Here is a 22,128-nt window from a genome sequence, read left to right on the forward strand (position 1 = left end):
ATTATACTGCCGAAATAACTGTCTTTTTCTTCATGTTTGCTTCTATTATGCTGAGTGGAAACAGCCATGCTGCTTGTTCAGCTAAGGCAATCTATAACCTTCATTGGAACATTTGCCCAGAAATAACTTACTACTAGTAATAATAATAATAATACTCTGACATCTCTGAAACATGGCAATGGTCTAGTTTGGTTCATCAAGAAAACATTGTTTTATTATGATGTCTCTTTATGGTTATTTTAGTATTTTCACATGCAGCATCTTATTATGTGCAATGAAAAGCACTGCTGAGAAATAATGGGTTAACGGTTCTCTTAAACATTTGGTTGTAGCGGGGTTAAGGTTCTGCTTTAGTCTGCTCAGGTGTTATGGCTGCAGTTGATCACTTGAGCTCAGTAGAGCCTTTCAAACATCAGCAACAAATGTAGGAAGTCTTTCGTTCCTGTAAGTATTTCTGAAAAAGAAAAAGCATGTTTTCATATGTTGTCTTTTCTGCCAACCAAAAAAGGACTTTAACAGTGTAATCCCATATTACATTTAATTATTTACTCAGAATACACAACCACTGAAAAAGTTATGTCAACATTGTGCTTGTAAAGAATTATCTGATTACGTTTTATTATGTTGTGTTTCTGATCTATGATAAAATCTAGGTATAAAAGAACATCTGTCAACCTACACATTAAAAAAAAAATGGATGTAGAGAAAATGTGTTAATCCTCCGCTGAAAGAGTTGTGGCTTCAGTTTCATAGTTTAATTTATGTAAATGGTAGAAGTGGGTGAAAATTGGGGTTGGTTGTTTTCGTTGATTACGTTTCTGCAAAGGCAACTGGCAACATCGTATTTTTGTATTGTCCCAGACTAAGCACCAATAAAAGTACAAACATGCAAGGTGTTTATAAACTGTACAATATTAGGAGTATATTGAGCTGTTGGTACTTAACCTCTTCCAATCAGGGCAGTGTTTGCACTTCTGTGTACTTTTTACAGGCAATCAAGACTATTTTTGAATTGATTTTTCAGGACCGAGAGGGATTTTGCTAGAATGCAGAAATAGATTCCTTGTTATGTAATATTCAATTTAAAAACATAAAAGACCAACATTTGTAAAAAAAAAAATTAAAGATTATTTTCATTTATTTTCTTTCATTTCATTCTATCCTTGCAAAGATCAATTAGTGCAATTGTTACAGTGGGTTTCAAAATGGTTTCAGCTGCTTTTCTTGTTTTCCTAAACCTCTGACAAAGATATGTGATTACTTTTCAATGTGTGTTAATTTTTCCTCGCCTTATCCATGATTGTTGTGTCTGTTTGTACCAGCAATTCTGTAAAATGTTTTTATCTGGAAATCTACACACTCAACATTATCAAAATATGGGCTTGATGAAGCTGTTCAAATTCTTAGAAATTTGTGAAAATATCAAGTGAAGTTGATTTTCACTGTCCTCTTATGTGTGGAAAACATTCCAAATTGTGTCAAACATCTCTTGATGATGGCATTATCACATTTAATGGTTTAACAAGAAATACTTTTTGTCCCATAGATATTTGGATGCATTACTTTAATTTCAAAAGCTTAGTGAGTTAAAAATGTTGCATGGGGGAAAAATGGGGGTAACACCTGGAAAACTGTGATGAGAAATGGCTATCCAGATCAGTTGTGCAATCTACATGCATGCCTGCAGTTTTTCAGATTGTATTCAGGGCCGGATTAACCATAGGGCTAACTGGGCTACAGCCCAGGGGCCTATGGCATCCAGGGGGCCCTTGAAAGTGCTCAGCAGCAGTATTGATCGGTCGGGGGCGGGGGCGCCCCCCGGCGCGATCAGTGCTGCTGAGCACTTTCACTGCGGTCCTTCTCCGGCGCGCTGTAGTCTCCTTACTGAGGAGATCTCGTGAGTCTCACTCTCACGAGATCTCCTCAGTAAAGAGCCTACAGCGCGCCGGAGAAGGAGGTAAGTGCGGGGACGCGGGCAGCTCGGATCACGGGGGGAGGGGTCGCGGGCAGCTCGGATCACGGGGGGGGGGCCCTCACGGGGGAATGGAGGCCCCCTTAGCCCAGGGGCCTCCATTCCCTTAATCCGGCCCTGCTTGTATCTGAACTACTTACAGAGCTGACATGCAGCATGTATATTTCATGTGTACAGATTTATATGGTAGCCCTATGTACCTTATGTACAAGATACCTTACCACTCTTTCTACACTGCAAAGCCTCTTTGTAGCTGTAGTAGCTGCCTGAATGTAAATGTCTTCAATTGGTTGTTTAGAGAAACACTCACTCTATCAAACGCTAGAAAAATAATCTTATCCCCCACTACAGTTATTGGCAACCTGATACACTTTAGAGGCTGCATGCACAGCCCTCTAACCTCTCAATGGGGCGCACATCACCCAAAATCTCAGTAACTGCAGTTAATAAATAAAAAAAAGTTAGACTAATACATTTAATCAAGGAAAGAGACACCAATATGTAATATATTATCATGGATTTTAATGTAAGATAAACAAGTGCTACAAGCTATAACTAATAAATCCGACAAAGCAGGAAGGAGCGAAGGGGCCACAGGTGAAGGCTTGGAGGGCCGCATGTGGCCCTACTGCCATTACTGCTAGGGGTCAGCCAGCTTGAAAAGTCCCAGATCGTACAGTAGATTCCTATGAAACTCTAAAACCTGGGAAATAAGGATATTCCTCCACTGCCTGGCTGTGGCAGTGGAGGAATATCCACTGCCACGGCCAGGCTTCCCCTCTTCCCCTGTCAATAATTAAAATGCAAGTAAAACTGGTTATCCATTACCCCAAATCGCCTAGAATACTTTGTGCTTCAATAACAAACATTCAATCTTTTCTTTAGCTTCTTTTTTCCAAACTAGCATTGATCAGCAAGATGCTTGGAGTTGCTTAGCAGAACCTAAAAGAAGTTTGGTCTGAGGGGGATGCTCGAAGACACGCAAAAACAGAGTGATGTTTGTAGACATCAGTATGCTATAGAGGGTTTAAATTAGAGGTGTTCACTGACCCCCATGTTCTGGTTTTGATTTTGGATCTGGATCAACTTCGTGTTTTGGTTTTGGTCTTTGCAAAACCGCCCTTGCATGTTTTTGTTTTGGATCCCTATTTTTTTCTAAAATCCTTAATCCCATAATTTTGCTTTTTTTTTTCCCCCCTACATTATTATTAACCTCAATAACACTAATTTCAAGTAATTTGCAGTCAATTTTGACCACCTCACAGGTCACAATATTATGTTAATACACTTTCAAACAAAGACTGCAGCGACCTGGCTGGATGCTAAGGGACAGGGCAATGACCCAAACACACAGCCGTTCATAGCACATCTCAGGAAACATTTCCACACAGCAGTGGCAGAAAGAAAAGTGGTGCAAGATGGAATTGTCCTTGGATCATGAAATCAGTTATGGTTCATTTGATCGTTCCTTGGATAACTGTGGTAATTCTACAGCTAATACATGGCGACGAGCGCTGACCAACCCCGATGCGTGCTTTTATCAGACCCAGACCAATCCAGGATGCCAGCTGGAGGGTGGGCAGCTTAGGCAGTGCAAAGCAAGTTGGTACATGGGTCTCCAAATTTCCTTTTTTTTTCCTCCCAGTATGTAAAGGGACAGTCTGATATGTCTATTTCTATGCTGTCGTTCGAATAATCCTCCACCATCCTTTGGATGTTGATAGTAGGATCAGGTAGAGTTACGGCGGAGGCGTCATGTTTTTTGGTCAATTTTTTTAGACCAGACCACATTTCAAAATGTTGTGCCGAGTCATCTGCATCATCCCTGGGTCTCTAGGGAAATTTTTTTCCTAGCAGCAGTTGACTGAGAGACTGAAGGAGGAGATGCCAGTGTCTGAATTAACTTCTCAGGTGACTACTTTGAATGGCTTCAGCACCTTGCACAACACGGAAAGTATTCTCCACCGCGCTTGAGTAAAATACATACCCCTCATTTCCCAATGTCATGGCTTGTGGAGTCAGCGTGGATGGCTTTTCGCTGTTCCTCATATACAGGGTGCATATAGAAGCATATACAGGGTGGAATTCCACCTTGTCACCACCTCTTGCTTCAGTTGGTGGCAGGGCAAATTATATTGCTCTTGTAGATGCTGCAATCTCCTACATGCTGTTGCCAAATGCCGGAAATGGCCAGATATTTTACGGGCCACAGACAGCATCTCCTGCACGTTACTGTCATTTTTCAAAAATCTCTGCACCACTAAGTCTATTGTGTGAGCAAAACAGGGAATGTGATGGAATTCAGCCAGTTGTAATGCTCTCACAATATTGGTGCCGTTATCAGAAATAACATATACTGAGGAGAGTCCAAGCTGGATAAGCCATGTTGCAATGACATCCTTTAGTTTTTGTAATAGATTGTCAGCTGTATGCCTCTCAGTGAAGCCGGTGATACACAGAGTAGCCTGCCTCTGAAAAATGTGACGTACTTTGGTAAATGCTGCTGCTGTTCCTGCTGGTGAAGGCGAATCACCACCCCAGTGGGCTGTCACAGTCATATAATCTTTAGTTTGCCCAGTTCCGCTTGTCCACATATCTGTGATTAAGTGTACAGTGGGTAGAATGACATTTTGTAGCCCAATAATTACATTTTTACAAACCTTCTGGTAGAGGTGAGGAATAGCTTTTCTAGTAAACTGGTGTCGTGATGGAATTTGGTAACGGGGATACAAGAACTCAAGTAACTGTCTAAAACCAGCTGCATTAATAGTGGATATTGGACACAGATTTAATACTAACATAGTCGCCAAGGCGTCTGTGATCCGCTTTGCGACTGGGTGATAGCTTTCATACTTGCTTCCTCTTGCAAAAGATTGTTTAACAGTCAATTATTGCAAACTACTAGTAGTCTTCTTCTTGGTCTGCTTCTGGGATGAAGATTCACCCCCAGCAGCAGCAGCAGTGGGACTAACGCTCAAGAATTCTTCTGAGGAATCCAGGATAGTGGAGGAGTCATCGAGCCTTACCAAGTGGGATGCAGGGCTAACTCCGGTCGCTACTGAGGATATTAATGAGGACGGTGTTGTGGGTGTAGATTGCAGGTGTGAGGATCTAGCTGAGAGAAGGAACCTAGCTGATGCTGGACTGCTTGTTATTTTTAAGCATAAGTTTCCAATTTTCCCAACAGCTTACCATGAACTCACTTCATGTATCGTAACATGGATGAGGTTCCTAGATGGTTAAGGTCCCTACCTCTATTGACTGTGGCTTTAAAAACACTACAGATGGCTAGACAACTGTTGTCAGGATGTGGGTAAAAATAATTCCACACATAAGAGGTGGATTTTTTTGGTCTTCTGCCCAGGCATGTGTCATGGTTTGATATACTGGATTCTTAGGTCTGCCCAACTTGGCGCTACTCCCAGCAGGGCGCAGAGTCTAACGGGAGGATGGTATTCACCAGTGACCACCGCAAGGTGATTTGGGCTTAGCGACGTCCGTCCGCAGGTTGCGGCCCCTACCAGGAATGTCGGGCGAGACCCTAGGGGAGTAAATAATAAGATTTTGAGAATAGACACAATGGAAGTAGATGGAATGTGAACTCTTTGGCCGGAGGGCCAGAGGAGACTGATGGAAACAGGTGGAGCTTCAGTCAAATAGCGGAGTGAAGACAGATGCAGAGTGAACAATTCAACTAGAAGGTTAATGGAGGCTGACTTGAGCAGTATAGCCTATAATGTAGCGGCACAATAAAGATAGGTGCAGCGTGAACAGTCCAGCCAGCAGGGCAACGGAGACAAGTGAGCTTAGGCGGTTGAGCCCGTAGCACAGCGGCACACCGGAGACAGGTGCAGCGTGATCAGTCCAGCCAGCAAGGAAACAGAGGCAGGTGCAGCTTGAGCGGTATAGCCCATAGTACAGCAGCACAGCGGAGACAGGTGCAACGTGAACAGTCTAGCCAGCAGAGTAACGAGGACAAGGAGGTGCTGAGGATCCACGGTAAACGTACAGGAGACAAGACCAAGTCAAATCAGGCAGGTAACTTTGTCAACAGGCACTGAGGAGAAAGGGGAAGTGCCTTTTCAAGTTTGGAGCCAAGCTGATAAACCAATGGAAAACATGCAGAGGACACAACGGTTAAAGTCTGCGCATGCACAGAACCAAAGCCAGGATGCCAGCAGCTGAAGTATGCATCAATGGGGAACAGGTGAGCGTGTTGGTCTTCGGTTGTGGAAGCCGTGTGACGGCATGACAATGGCCGCCTCCTTATCACGTGCAAGAACTGCTTCCACTGGTGCAGGACTTACACAAACAACATCATCCTCATCAGCATTCTCATCAGCGCCCTCGTAAGCTACACAAATACCCCCCTCATCCTGCTGCAATTCCAAATTGACATCCTCAATTTGTGTATCACCCGCTAAACTTGGGCTGTTCATGCACACATCTGCAGAAATGCTGAAAAGAGCCTTCTTTATGGGTACACTATCAGAAAGGTCAGGCTTACACATAGCACTCGTGGATAGACTTTCCTCAGGGATTTGTGTCATTTCTGAATCTGAACATACGTTTTCCTCTAATGCCTTACTGTTTTCTTCCAGCTCAGCTTTTACATGTAAAAGTATTTGGACACCACAGTTGGAGAATGGCATTTTGGTAATTTTATTTTTTTCTGCAGATAACTTTGCCTGGATTACAGGTCTTTTTTTTTCTTGACAAAGGTAAAAGGTGTTTTTTTTACATTTTTGTTTCTCTGACTTGAAAACACTATGCACTTTAACATAGGCTTTTGCAGATGATGTAGAGGGATTACCATCATCATGACTGGTGCCAGCAGCTGCTTGCTGCTCCTGGTCACTGTGTACTGCTGTGAATCCATTTTGATAACACAATACAATGTGACTGCAGATTTAGAAGACCAGGACTGCCAGCCCTATTATTTCTATTTCAGCAATGACAATTCGCAATAGAGCAATGGAGCTCTCCTGAATGTCACTGGAGACTTTGAAGCTACGCCTCCTCTTTCTTTTCTAGCTATGATGCTGCCCAACTGCACTAGAGACTGCCAAGAACCGTGATACCCTTTCTGTGTTCCTCTGTGAAATGGCGCTGGATCGCCGTGGAGGGAGGTACTTATAGAATCTACAAGTCGCGAGATCCGATGACGTAACAATGACGTTTTGCCTCGTTTTCAATTCCTAGGGCGCGCAAGAGTACCTAGCCGATTCGGGTGTGTTCGGTTCTCAGGGAACCGAGCCTGAGCATATCTAGTTTAAATACTCCAACATCTAAAATTGGGGTGTTCCACTCTTTCACAGCATGCCATTATTTTAACATTCTTCAGAAAAATTATGCATTGTAGGGAACATTGTGTTTTCTGTTGCTCCCAGGAATATGTGAAGCCACCTTGGGAAATGCTGACAAATGGTAGAAGATATGAGTTCTTGCACAAAATGATCCATAGTGTTAAATTATGTGTACACAGATGTAGGACTGTGCAGTTCTGTCCCTTTTACTGCAATGCAAGAAATAATACAGGTTGCCTTTAAAGGAAAGCAAACCAAAACAGTATTATGTCCATGCACAAGCTATTTAGCATTAAAATGGCACCCCTGTATATAAACCCTAAAAACATTTGGCCTGAGACCTCATGCCTCCTCAGTGACTGGTAATGTCATTATAACATCCATATTGTATCTAACTTTGACTTTATTTCATGTCATTTATTCTAGTTTTTTATGAAGAACTCTAAGGATCTTCATAATGCGACCATGGTTGGTGTTTTATCAACTACTACTACTCTTTTTGCTGGGTGGTCAAACAGATGAAGATTATGCTGGCAGTCCTCTGAACATCAATATGGCTGTGAGTAAAATGGATGACAATCATTTCTGGTCTTATACTCTCAAGATTGCATTACTACAGTACAAGAATAAATACATAACATGCTTACTCAGCATAAGAAGAATGCAGAACAGAGAACAGGAACTTCCAAGCATGCCTAGCCCACGGAATAACTTGCTGCCAGGCTCTGGCTACCTCAAACCCTGGTTGAGAATCGCTGATCTAATACATTCTAGAAGTTGATAGCTAGAATCTGGTTGCTATGGGCAACACCTCCACTTTTCCTTTTAAGAATGTTTGATAACTCTACCCCTGTGTGTGATATTTGGGGGGCGGTATTTTAGTCTGTGTGTTTTAGCATGTGCATTTATTAAGCAACAATGCTTCTAAAAAATGATTTAGTGCATCCTGAATTTTTAATTAGCTACAACTGATTTGTTTGCATTTCAGGGCAGGAGATGCAGGATTGACTCTGTAGATACACTTTAAATTATTTCATTCATTCATTTCTTCCCTCAAGGAGAATCAAGATGTTGAAAATGAAAGCGGTTTCCGAATAGGTAGGTTTTGTTCTTTTCTTGTACAATCTTAAAATTTCACACAAAAAAGCAAAATTCTATAATCACAGCATAATAAAATTAGAATAATTTAGATTGGGAATGATGTCTAAGTCTAATGAGTTGACCAGGACCAACAAAAGGCATTTTCTGTGGGCTCCCAAAATAGACCTGGATAGGAGAAACCCTAAAATAGGCTTTATGTGAGCACCCTAGGACGAAAAGAAACTCCCTTATTATAGAAACTAATCCTAATATTTTCTGGGTATAATAATAAAAAAGTATATAAAAAAAAAATAAAAAAAAATCTTAGCTGAAATATAATTGTAACAGCCTCCATTTTAACCCTTATTATCATTACCTGAGTCCTAACCTACTGACCCTAAGGGGCAATTTCAGTTTTGCGCGTTACTGCCGAAAGTAACGCAACCTACGCGCTATTACCGATATTACGGTAAATAGTGCGCACTATTACCATTAATACAGTCATCTTTAATGCTGTTTTTTGCTCGCAGCTCATGGAGACGCAAGCAGAAATCAGGGCTAAAATTACCGTATTAACAGTAATACAATTAACGCCGCGTTCAGGGCAAGCCGAATTGAATTCCCCTCCTTATAATTAATTTTAGCCCTAACATTAGTGATAACCGTAAACATAGCTCTAACTCCAAAACTATCCAAAGATTTAACAATGTAATTTTGTGTTTTCAAATTAAGCATAAGAAACTATTACACTGCATAAGTTGTAAAAGTGGTTTTGTGTTAATAGTTTATACAGTAGTTTGTGATACAGTAGTTTGCAGCTCCTCTTTTTGCAGATGTGTATGTAGCCCGCTGATTAAAGTGGCCCCAAAGTTCTTGTTTTTGTTTTTTGCCTCTGCCTTCATCTGAATCAACAGAATTACAGTTTATGTAAGGTTGAACCCAGGGGCGGACCCAGACATTTGCCCTACCCGGGGCGATTTTAGGGGGGGCGATTAAGGCCCCGTCCCCTTTCTGTGTTCTAAGGCTGCCGGCGGCTGCACAGTATGTGCAGGTCCGTTCAGCAGTGAAATTGTGCTGTCCCGCTGCTCTGATTGTGTTTAAAACACAATCAGAGCAGCCGGGCAGCACACTGTCACTGCTGAACGGACCTGCACAGTGTGCAGCTGTCGGCAGCAAGCCCCTGGATCCGCCACTGGTTGAACCATTGGCAGATGTAGACTGGAGTGACCATCGGCGCTAAACATTCTCCCAGTGCTGCTACATAGTGCATTGCTGTTAACTAAACTGCTGACAATCTGCTGCTTAGGCAGGAGACTTGCACAGGATCAAACTCATGGCGGTCAGACCTATCAGTCGTTTCCCTGCTGGAAAAATAGAAGCTATGTTTCTGGCAACTAAAGGACTTTTGAGTGATAGGTGAGCTAGGTTATGTGGCTGGCTTGGTTGGACGAGGGATGGATTCCCTGAACTGGATCAAGGAAAACAATATGAAATACAAATATTTTTGTTCAAACAGATACATTTTAGTTAGGATGTTACTATAAATTGTAAACTATTCCCACCAAAACAAATAAAAATCTAGAACCACCCCTGGGTTGAACTCAAACCTAAGGACCTTCAACTGCTTTACTGTAGTTCTACAATAAACTTTGTCTCACTGTGAGTTGCTAGGATGATCTCATTCAGAGTGGGTGATACTGGGCTGTAATGTACAGACAGTAAGAAAATGGTGTAATAAAGGAAACCCAGTGGTAACCTCCTTAAATTAAACTGAAATCTAATGACCAATTACATTATTAACAGATTGTAACTGAGGATTTTATGGAGATAATGAGTACGTAATTTGAGGGTATTTGTCATAAACAGTTCTGCTAAATATGGTAGAACAACCAACACAAAAATGTCTGCTAATCTCCGCTACCAAAAATTGTAGGGCACCACAGTTCACAGATTGCACGGCCATAGGACCCAAATAGTAGTATTGTGGAAAATGCATTGATGCAAGCACTGTATCGGTTGTTTTTATTAAATGTTAATTGTGACGATAATGTTCTTCACTGTATGGTCTTTGAACTCCGCACTCTGGGCGACCTGTAAGCACTCTACCACGTTGACATCCTCAAGGGCAGCCTCTTGGCATGTTTGTTGTAAACAAAGCGAGGATAAGTGAATAATGAAATAACACAGCAGTCCGTGATTGTGGTCTCTGCAAGACAAGCTGATATATGTGGCTGCAAATAACTGTCACCGTTTCCAAACCACCCAGCAGGTACACAGGGAGAGTTCATTAACTGTCACAGTTTCAATAGCAAACAGGTGCACAAGTGTATTGCCAGAGGACAATGGTAATGCATTGTTGTTTCTGGCAGGCAGACGTCTTGCAAAATAACAAAACAAACAATGCAACCGATTACAATGCCAATATTTTTCTGCAAATCTATAGACCAAAACTTTTTATTCTGGTATATGATGTGCCCTGCTCAGACAATGGCATCAGGGCCATCTTTTCCATTGGGCACGATGGGCAGCTGCCCGGGGGCCCCACGGGCAAGGGGGCCCCATAGGCATGGCTCTTAATGAGAATGAATAAATCCTGCAAAAGAAAAAACCTACAAAAAAAAACCTACAAGGGTCACTGAGCAAGTACATCTATCTATCTCTATCTCTATATATCTATATCTGTATCTGTATACATCTATATCTATATCTAGGGCCCCCGATGCACTGCTTTGCCCGGGGGCCCATAATGTTGTTAAGATGGCCCTGAATGGCATCATAGAAATAAGTCACTCATAAAAGTCGTAGTTATGCTATTAATATATAGATTCTCTGCTCTATTTGGCTATAGTTTGTAATAATGCAATATGTAAATAAATGAGACGCAGAATAAAGCATACCAAGCCACCCTTCATACCCTCTACAATTAAAACATAATTATAATACATGTTTAATTTAAAAAACAACTCCTGGAGATTTAAGCTCCCACTCATCTGCAGACTGCTTTACAGATCTTGTAGTCCTTAGATTTTGAAGAGCTAAATTATGTAACATGATGATTTTTAAAATGTTAATTGATCCACTTTACAGAACAGTTGCTAATGGGGTGTTTGTTTCTTCAACATCTCTTTGTTCTTTAGCATTTAACCCATCTTCGATGTTGGCTTTTGTTCCTGCAAGAAGCTGTCATGTCCAGTTCAGAAAAGATTTTGGAACATTTTCTCCCCCTGTGTTCTATGGTAATATAGATGTAAATCTGTGGTGTAACTGGACTATTTTGGCTGCTCCAGGAAAACACATTGTAATCTACATCACTGGATTCCAAACGAATATCCACTGTAATAAAAACCATGATGAAATCATATTTGAGGGAGTATCCTCATCTGTAGAAAACTCCATTGTGTATGCTTGTTGGAATAAGCATACCCATGTGTTTGCCACTGAAGCCTTGGCAGTCAATGTGGTTTTACTTTGGCGCTCTTTTTCACATAGTGGTTCTACTAAATACTTTAACGGAAGATACTATGTCTTTGATGACCCAGTCTTTGAACAGCCTTGGAATTTGTCATTGACGTCAAGTAAACCATATAGTTCCACCAGTGATGAAATAACCATACTCCCTAAAAAGCCACCAACAAAGGAGTCTCCTTTGCATTCTTCTGTGCTTCCAAAATCTTCCATCAGCAAAATATTTCACAAAATTAGCACAGATGACTCTTCTGGATTCCAAGATGACCGAGAACCACCATCAATAATCCAATCTCACAGGCCAACCTTCAAAATGAATGAACTACTGACTCTAGACACTCCTGAAAGTGACTTGCTTAAAGGTGTTACAAGTGCAGTAGTACATAGCTTTTCACCAACATATAACACATCTAAGACACCATGGCTTGAAGCATCACATTCCTATGAGGCTGATGAACATAAAAAGCACACAGATATCTGGACAGATGGATATCTTGAACCAAGTCATGTAGGAAAAGTGGAAACCATGTCCCAATCTGTTTGGATATCAAAAATGGCCTCCCCTCAATTGCTCCATGATACACCAAATTTAAATATAGCGCACACTACTGCGCTTTATGAGAAGCTTAATTTCAGTATAACCCATGCTACTGGGATTCATGAGACACTGCACTTTAGTATAGATCACACTATACCTTGGACCACAAATCTAGGTGCAACTCATGTTGTTGAAAACGCTGAATCACTAAAGTCCAGCTATTTCAGTATAGCCAACACTACTGCACTCTCTCTGGTCCCAGTTGAACTTCATGACACTCCACTTTTCAGTAAATCCTATGCTATTGAGCTTGTTGAAGACCCACATTTCAGTTTGGCACACAAAATTGAACTACCTGAGCCACCACATTTCAGCATACCACACACTACTGATTTCCCTGGGATCCTACATTTTAGTGTATCCAAAACTGTTGAGCTCACAGAGATGCCACATTCCAGCATAGCTTACTCTGCTGAACTCCTGGAAATGCCACATCCCAGTGTAGCTCAACCTGTTGACCTTCCCAGTGTCGCCCCCACTGGTGAGCTCACAGAGATGCCACATCCAAGTGTAGCCCACTCTGTTGAGCTCCTGGAAATGCCACATCCCAGTGTGGCCCATCCTGTTGACCTTCCCAATATGCCACTTCCCAGTGTAGCCCCCACTAGTGAGCTCATAGAGATGCCACATTCCAGCATAGCCTACTCTGTTGAGCTCCCGGAAATGCCACATCCCAGTGTAGCTCACCTTGTTGACCTTCCCAATATACCACTTCCCAGTGTAGCCCCCACTGGTGAGCTCATAGAGATGCCACATTCCAGCATAGCCCACTCTGTTGAGCTCCAGGAGATCCCACATGCCAGTGTGGCCCACCCTGTAAAGCTCCCAGAGGTACCACATCCCAGTGTAGCCTCCTCTGTTGAGCTCCCACACATGCCACATCCTAGTATATCCTCTGTTGAGTTCCTGGAGATGACATATCCCAATGCAGACCCCTCTATTAAGCTCAAGGAAATGCCACATTCCAGTGTAACCACTCCTGCTGAGCTCACGGATTTGCCACATCTCGGTGAGGCTCATCATATTTATTTCACAGAGAGCTCATTTATGAGTGCTGTCGATGCTACTGGCCTTCCTGAAATGTCAGATTTCAGTGTACTTAACTTTCCTCTGCAATCTTCACCTGAACAACCTTTTGTAGAAAGTTATGTAAGTACCTTACTACCGATGACCAAGCTGCTGAGCAATGGCATTGTTCCTTCTAAAGCCACAGAAACCCACACATTAAAACATAATATAGATATAACAGATCCTAAATACCCACTTCACCCAACTGATAAATGGCAAACTTCAACATATCTAGAAGACCCAACCACCACAAGGATGATTATTGCGGAAACAAAGAGCACTTACTCTTATAGTACAAATTCTGATGTTGATCTTTACCAAAAGGAATCCGGTCAACCAAAGAGTGACTTTGTAGGTAAGTACCACATTACTATTTTTGGTAGTTGGCTATGTTGTCTGTGGTCTGACCTCGGGATAAACACACAAGGGCTGATGCTGAATCTGAACGCATTTGCATCAAAAACTGCAGACATTAAATGCATTCATAAAACAAAAACAATTCCACGAGTATGCAAAGCTGGGGGACTCTCATGATCCATGAAGCTCTGCACCAGTAGTATTTGCACCAGGTTTACGTTAGGCACACATTAGATACACTTACAACCAATATTTTAAACTTTTTGCTTTCATAGTGAAATACACATTCGCTGTTAAGTTGTAATAAAAAAAAATTAAAAAACCTTCTTGAATACAGCAGGTTAAACTCTCCTCCTTGTGGACGAATAAGAACTTTTTTTTGTTGCTAAAATACAGTCACAAATTCGTATAATATGAGCAATGAAGAAAACACTGATAAGTTTCAGAAGTAAATGTGCAATCAGCCTATCAGAAGCAGGCACCAGTGTCAGATCTGCACACGCACATATGCATACATCTTATTTTGTGGACATATGCAGTATGAATTAGTGGATTTTTTGCTACACAAACTGGTGTACGTCCAGCTCCGCATCAGGCCCAAAATGTGTTCTTTACTTCAATTGTTCAATTACTGCAATTGCTGCAACAAATAATAAGCATGAAAATGGTATATTAGGTGTTATCTGTATTGTACACAAAAATAGACAAATGTATAGATTATTTGCATTGCCATTTGACATAGACAATTCCTTGGTATGTAAGACTACATTTGGTGTAAAGTTTTGACGTAAATATATTTTTGTCTTGTTAGATGATCTGGATACAATTAATTTCTCTGGAAATCGAACATATCTAGGACTTCCTCATGTTCCTGGAGGTAAACTAAGAACTTTATTTAAATCTGGGATGAGTACTAATGGTGGAGTAGTTACAATAAATGGTGAAACATCAATCAGAGATTCTAACTAGTTAGTATTCGCTAATAATGCATAAATGTGGCTTCTGTTCCATTCTATTCATGCAATAAGGATTGCAATCCAAGTTCGCTATAGAGTGCCGCAAAACCCCATCTTTAATCTCGGTGAGGAAATCATGTTGCACAATATTCAGGGTTTTGCACTATGCTACAGGAAAGTTTAATGTTTTGGGAAGGCACAGTTCCTATACACAGTTGTTGTTTTTTTTTTTCCTGGAGTTGAGGTTAGTGGGCTCTGCAACCATTATTATTTAATAATGGCTATAAGATTACTGCATAATGGTATTTGGTAACAATGGTATTGGCTAAATGGGAGGAATGCACTGAATCTGTAATTCTGTACGAAATTGGATTATTATTATTATTATTAATTTTTATTTATAGGGTGCCACTAGGTGTCCGTAGCGCCGTACAGGGACAAACAAAATTACAATACGAGGAAAGACAGCACAGTACAGTAAACAATAAGCACAGTAACTCCGTGAGCTCAAAGCACAGCGGGGGAGGGGAGGGTCTGCATACGACGGAGCCCAAGAGGGAGGGCACGGATGATAGGGAGATCCCCAGGGGGGGAGAGGAGGGAGCAGGGAGAAGAGGGTCCTCGAGGAGGAGGGCAAGGTTGCTGGAGAGCAGAGTTAACAGTGGTGAAGACAGGAGGAGAGGTGACCCTGCTCAAAGGAGCGTACAATCTAAGGGGTGTTGTAGACAGACAGAGAGACACGGGGGAGAGAGAGAGGAGTGGAGGATAGGGGAACGGGAATGAAGGGGAAGAGGCAAAAGAAAAGGTAGGTAATTAAGTGGGAGACTGGAAGGCTTAAAGAAAAAGGTGGGTTTTTAAAGCCCGTTTGAAACTGGACAGATTAGGGGAAGTTCTGATGGAGGGAGGGAGGTTGTTCCAGTGAAGGGGGCAGCGCGGGCAAAGTCTTGGATACGCGCATGGGAGGAGGTGATCAGGGGGGAAGAGATGCGACGGTCATTGGCAGATCGGAGAGGGCGGGATGGAGCATGAATAGAGAGGAGGGTGGAGATGTAGGGTGCAGTGGAGTTGGTGAGGACCGTGTAAGTAAGAGTGAGGAGCTTGAAGAGGATTCTGAAGGGGAAGGGGAGCCAGTGAAGAGATTGGTAGAAGGGGCAGACAGACGAGGAGCGGCGAGAGAGGAAGATGAGCCTAGCGGCTGCGTTAAGAACAGATCGAAGGGGAGCAAGATGAGATTGGGGGAGGCCAGTGAGGAGGAGGTTACAGTAGTCCAAGCGGGAGATGATCAGAGAGTGAATAAGACATTTGGTGGCATCTTGGGAGAGGAAGGGCCGGATGCGAGCGATGTTACTCAGCTGGAAGCGGCAGGATTTGGCAAGAGAGAGAATGTGGGGGCCAAAGGAGAGAGAGGAGTCGAGGATGACACTGAGGCAGCGAAGTTGGGGGACAGGGGAGATAGAGGTGTTGTCGACAGTGATAGAGAGGTCAGAAGGGGGCGAGGTGTGAGGGGGAGGAAAGACTGAGTTCAGTTTTGGCGAGGTTAAGTTTGAGAAATCGAGAGGACATCCAGGAGGAGATGGCAGAGAGGCAGGCGGACACCCTAGAGAGGAGGGAGGGAGAGGCACAGGAGAGGAGAGGTATAGTTGAGTGTCGTCGGCGTAGAGGTGGTAGTTGAGGCCATAGGAGCTGATGAGTTCACCCAGGGAAGAGGTGTATAAAGAGAAGAGCAAGGGTCCCAGAAAAGAGCCCTGAGGGACCCCGACTGGAAGGGTGGACGGGGGGGAGAGAGACCCAGAGGTGGTGACGGAGAAGTCAGCCAGAGAGCAGGATTTTCTCCAGTGGCGTTCAGCGGTACGGGAGCATTTTTGGAGGAAGCCGGTAAATTTGGAGTGCCAGGGTTGGGGTTTGGAGCAGCGAGGGTGAACGGAGTGGGCAGGGCGACCGCATCCAGAGCAGAGGTGAGGGTGAGATTGTAGAGGGAGACCGCCTGGTTGGGGCAGGCCAGGGAGGAAAGGGGAGAAAGGAGGGTATCGAGAGAGGAGGACAGAGTGGATGGGTTAAGAGCGTCGAGGTTGCGTATGGACAGAGTAGGTTTGGGCAGGGGGAGGGGAGCAGGAGAAGAGGAGAGAGAGAGAAGGAGAGGAGATGGTGATCGGATAGAGGAAAGGGAGAAATTGAGAAGTCAGAGAGACTACATAGGTAGGAGAAGACAAGATCAAGGGAGTGACCAAGGCAGTGGGTAGGGGAGGAGGTCCATTGGGTAAGGCCAAGGGAGGAAGAGAGGGTGAGCAGTTTGCTGGAAGCAGGGTCGGTAGGATTGTCCATGGGGAAGTTAAAGTCGCCGAGGATGATGGACGGGAGGTCGGAGGAGAGGTGGTGAGGAAGCCAGGCAGCAAAGTTATCAAGGAAGAGGGAGGTGGGGCCAGGGGGGCGGTAGATGACAGTGACACGGAGATGGATGGGGTAGAAGAGGCGGATGGAGTGGGCTTCAAAGAAGAAGGAGAGGGAGGGTTCAGGGGGAATGACACGAAAAGTACAGGTGGAGGATAGGAGGAAGCCCACACCCCCGCCTGGGCTGGCACCAGTTCTGGCGGAGTGGGTGAAGGAGAGGGCGGCGGGGGAGGCGGTGTCAGAGTCGGACAGCCAGGTTTCAGTAATGGCGAGAAGGTTAAGGGAGTTGGATAAGAAGAGGTCGTTGATAGCAGTCAGTCTGTGGCGGACTGATCTAGCGTTCCAGACAGCACATGAGAAAGGGGGAGAGGAGAGGGGGGAGATGGGGATGAGGTTAGCAAGATGGGCAGTGCGCGGGGGAGGGCGGGGAGGAGCGGGAGAGGTAGGGCGGGGAAAGAGTATGGGAATGGAATGAGAGTGGGGAGGCATAGTAGGGAGAGAGAGGGGGGTTGACAAAAGATAGGACTGAGAAGGACAATGGAATGGAGCAAGAACAAAAGGCAGTGCCAAAGGCAGAGGCAAAAGCAATGTAAAGTGCCGAAGAGATAAATAAAGAGGAGATAAATTAAGATGCAAATAAAATAAGGAAAATACAATACAGTGTAAAGTAATACAATAGCAATGTAAAGTGCCGAAGAGATAAATAAAGAGGAGATAAATTAAAATGCAGGTAAAATAAGGAAAATACAATACAATCGGATAAAATAAAATTGAAGAAGTAAAATAAGGTGAGAGTGGACAAAGGAAAAATTAAAATGAACAACACATGGCAGGAGAAATAATGGATGGCTGCAGAGAGCCTGAACCAGGAGGAACAGGGAATTAGCACCGAGGTGAGGGCAGCAGTGGGGGACTAAAATGGATCAGAGCGGAGAAGTTAAGGACTGACAGAGCAAAGTAAGACAAAAGATAGGACTGAAAGGGCAACAGAATGGAGCAAGAACAAGAGGCAGTGGCAAAAGCAATGTAAAGTGCCGTAGAGAGTAGAATAAAATGGAGATAAATAAAATGCAATAAAAGAGCAGGTAAAATATAATACAATCAGATAAAAATAAAATAGTTAACGTTAAATAAAGTTAAAATGAACTAAGGTAAAGTTAACATGAAAACCACATGGTGATAGAAATAATGGATGGCTACAGAGAGCCTGTACCAGGAGAGTCCAGGGAACAGGAGAGTGCAGGGAGTCAGAGCAGGCCGGAGGGACCAGAGTTCAGTAACAGGTGAGGAGATCCAGTGGGTCACAGAGACAGGGTAGGCCCAGGAGCAGGTTCGGTTCAGGATGATTCCTAAGAGCCAATAGCAAGATTTAGCTCGGCAAACCAATTCCTGAGTTCCATTTAACAACTTCCTGGTGTTTAAAATATTTTATCATTTAGTCCACTTAAAATTAATATAAAAATATATTCAGGCTCACCAGAGCCGGTGCTAGAATGTCTGACGCCCCCTCTGCAAAAAATAAATTTGTGCCCTCCTTTTTTATAAATTATTTATTCATTCAATAACTGTTTTTTGTTTTTTTTTCTTTTAATACAAACTAAATAATACACTTTAATAAAGAGAGTAATACAAATAAATACATTAAACCTTTATTGCTATATGAATAATATAAATGAGGAATATGTATTCTTTGTAATACAATTTTACATTATGGGAAATTAGTTTGATGAGAAGTATAGAAGAGAAAAAAAATGCCCCCTCCACTACATTATACCCCCATTTATCACACTGTGCACCCCTTTTTGCCCCTCCATCATCACACTGAGCCCCATCCATCTCCATCACACTCTGCTCCCTCCATACTTTTTTTTACCTTTTGTGATCTTATTTTCCTCTGTTTTCTTATCTTCCTCTTAAGTCTTCTTTTCTTCAGTCCTTTGGCTCCTCCCTGCACGGCACCTCGCTGACAGTGCTTTGACGTGATGATGTCCCACCCAACAGTCAGTGAGAAGGGAGCAGGGAGGAGGTAACAGCCACTGGTGGTGGTGGATGCAGACAGACGATTTTTGTTTCTGTTGTTTTTTCTTTGTTTTTTTACTGGGCCGGTGGACAAGCATGGAAGGCACTTTAAATAACTTAGTTGATGGCCAAATTATAAAATATGGGCTCAGTACATCTCTGGTATGATTCACTTTATCAAATGAAAATATATATTTTTTTTTAAATTAAAAATACACAGATCAGCCGCAACATTAAAACCAACTGCCTAATATTGTGTAGGTTCCCCCTAGTGCCGCCAAAACAGTTCTGACCCATCGAGGCATTAACATGACCTCTGAAGGTGTCAAGTGGTATCTGGCAACAAGACGTTGGCAGCAGATCCTTTAAGTCCTGTAAGTTGTGAGGTTGGGCCACCAGGGCTCGGACTTGTTTTTCCAGCACACCCCACAGATGCTTTATCGGATTGAGATCTGGGAAATTTGGAGGACAGGTCAACCCAAGACCTTGAACTCTTTGTCATGTTCCTCAAATCATTGCTGAACGTTCTTTGCAGTGTGGCAGGGTGCATCATCCTGCTGATAGAGGCCACTGCCATCAGGGAAAACCTTAACCATGAAGAATTGTGCTTGGTCTGCAACAATATACATGTAAAGGTAACATCTACTTGAATGCTAGAACCCAATGTTTTCCAGCATCACATTGACTCTGCCGGCTTGCTTTCTTCCCATAATGTATCCTGGTATCAATTCTTTCCCAGATAAACGACGCACATGACCATAAACATGATGTAAAAGAAAATGTGATTTATCAGACCAGGTCATCTTCTCCTATTGCTCCATGATCCAGTTCTGGTGCTCACGTGCCCTTTGTTGGCGGACAGGGGTCAGCATGGGCACTCTGACCAGTCTGCAGTTATGCAGCACCATACGCAGCAAGCTGCAATGCACAGTGTCTTCTGACACCTTTCTTTCATAGCCAGCATTAACAATTTGGGCTACAGTAGCTCTTCTGTGGGATTGAACCAGACGGGCTAGCCTTCGCTCGCAAAGCGCATAAATGAGCCTTGGGAGCCAATGACCCTGGCGCCGCTTCATCGGTTGGCCTTTCTTGGACCACTTTTGGTAGGTGCTAATCACTGCATACAAGGAACACCCCACATGACCTGCCATTTTGGAGATGCTCTGACCCAGTCGTCTAGTCCTCACAATTTTCGTCATTCAGATCCTTACGTTTTCCCATTTTTCCTGCTTCCAACACATAAATTTCAAGAACTGACTGTTCACATGCTGCCCAATATATCCCTCCCCTTGACATGTGCCATTGTAATGAAATAATCAAAGTTATTCCCGTCACTTGTCAGTGGTTTATTGTTGTGGCTGTTCTGTGTGTGTAATATATATAACAATTATATTCTTTGAAAGCCTGCATCGTTAATTTTGATGCTGTAGAGAAACTTTTACAAGTATTACAGGAATTTAACTCCTTCAATTTTTCAATTCACACAGACTCCTTATTTGTAATTACTGCTGTAATTGAGCACAAAGATATTAATTTGAGGGAACTGGAAACGGAGCTTGTCGCGTCGGTCAACGAAAAGGTGAGAGGGGAATAATAAAAACTTTTTTTCTTTTTTTTTTTTTTTTTTTTTTATGATCAATTGTATGGGAAAATACACGAATAAGTTTGTGTGTGTGTGTGTATGTGTGTGTATATATATATATATATATATATATATATATATATATATATATATATATAATTTTTAATTTTATCTTAAAGATTACAGATAGAATGATTTACTTCCTCAATGGTGTATACTCGCTCACGTTAAAAGAAATACAATGGTAAGTTGTTATATTTATGATGAATGCTGTAGATCCATATAAGATTCCTTTCTTTCATACATTAAATGTACAATCTACCTGTGTGTAGCTATAATTATCCATGTAGTTTCAGTTAAAATGTATGTGTATAAAGATTTGCTACCCAAATTTATCTATGTACGTGTGTGTATACGGAAATAGAATGAGTAACGTGTATAAACTCCTGTAAGTATTGTATATACAGTGAGTTCTGTAATCATTGCTTATTATACTTTAGTTCTGATATCGTCACTCCAGTGCTGCTTAGGAAAACTTGTGTATTATAAGGAATGATATACTCCTTACTATAAATTTCCACAATCTGTATAAAAGCAGATCTGCAGTCTAGTGCCATTATATGGCTGGATAACTGATTGGCGATATATAATATTCTATGAGGTACTCCCCTCTTTCTTATAACATTTACGGGTCTATTTACCATTTGTATCAAATTTGCTTCGTTACTTACCAAATCTATTTGTTGCCAATATATCATTCTTTTCTGTGTTATTTCCAATTTTTTTTTGTCCAGAACATCGTTGCCGAAAAGAGGCAGTCCCGCGCTACAATGACATACTGCGCATGCGCAGCTAAAAGTCTCTACATACGCAGTTATTTCACTTCATATTAGTCTCTTCCTGCTTCGCATTGTGTATTGGCAAGCAGGGTTTATGACATTGGTCACCTCTGCTAACACCATCCTCAGATACCGTTAGCATAAATAAGCTTGTTTGGCCATCCCATAGGGAAATATAGGGATGGCTGTAGTTATCGAACTTGTATTGAACCCTGGAGATATCTCCGATATCCTTGGTGTTTGATCCTTGGTGTTAGATTGTTTGATAGGCTACAATTCTTTAATAAATAGGCCAACAATGTTATTTCTATTTCTTGTTATTACAAAGTGGTAGCATACCTTAAAGGCGAAACTACCTGGGAGGTCCCTTGCTTGGAACACCTTTGGGAGTCCGATTGTGCTGCAGTTTTGGATGATTCAATGGATCCACTCCTCTTCCATATATCTGATAAGAAGCACTATTATTATTATTATTATTATTATTATTATTATTATTAT

General features: G+C 42.4%; 1 protein-coding gene across 4 annotated transcripts in view; it reads left to right on the forward strand.

Annotated features, from left to right (window-relative positions):
• The first annotated feature begins 314 nt into the window (after positions 1–314).
• Positions 315–22,128, forward strand: part of LOC142142999 (uncharacterized) — a 32,123-nt gene continuing 10,309 nt past the window's right edge. For all 4 annotated transcript variants that reach the window (XM_075200728.1, XM_075200729.1, XM_075200730.1 and 1 more), the window contains exons 1-7: positions 315–444; positions 7,705–7,837; positions 8,337–8,376; positions 11,496–13,844; positions 14,658–14,723; positions 20,697–20,788; positions 20,971–21,035. In XM_075200728.1, coding sequence (XP_075056829.1) covers positions 7,736–7,837; positions 8,337–8,376; positions 11,496–13,844; positions 14,658–14,723; positions 20,697–20,788; positions 20,971–21,035 — 2,714 coding nt within the window. In that variant the 5' untranslated portion in view covers positions 315–444; positions 7,705–7,735. The remainder of the gene's footprint in view (positions 445–7,704; positions 7,838–8,336; positions 8,377–11,495; positions 13,845–14,657; positions 14,724–20,696; positions 20,789–20,970; positions 21,036–22,128) is intronic.

This window comes from Mixophyes fleayi, chromosome 3 (genome assembly GCF_038048845.1).
Source record: "Mixophyes fleayi isolate aMixFle1 chromosome 3, aMixFle1.hap1, whole genome shotgun sequence".
NCBI classification, from domain to species: Eukaryota; Metazoa; Chordata; class Amphibia; order Anura; family Limnodynastidae; genus Mixophyes; species Mixophyes fleayi.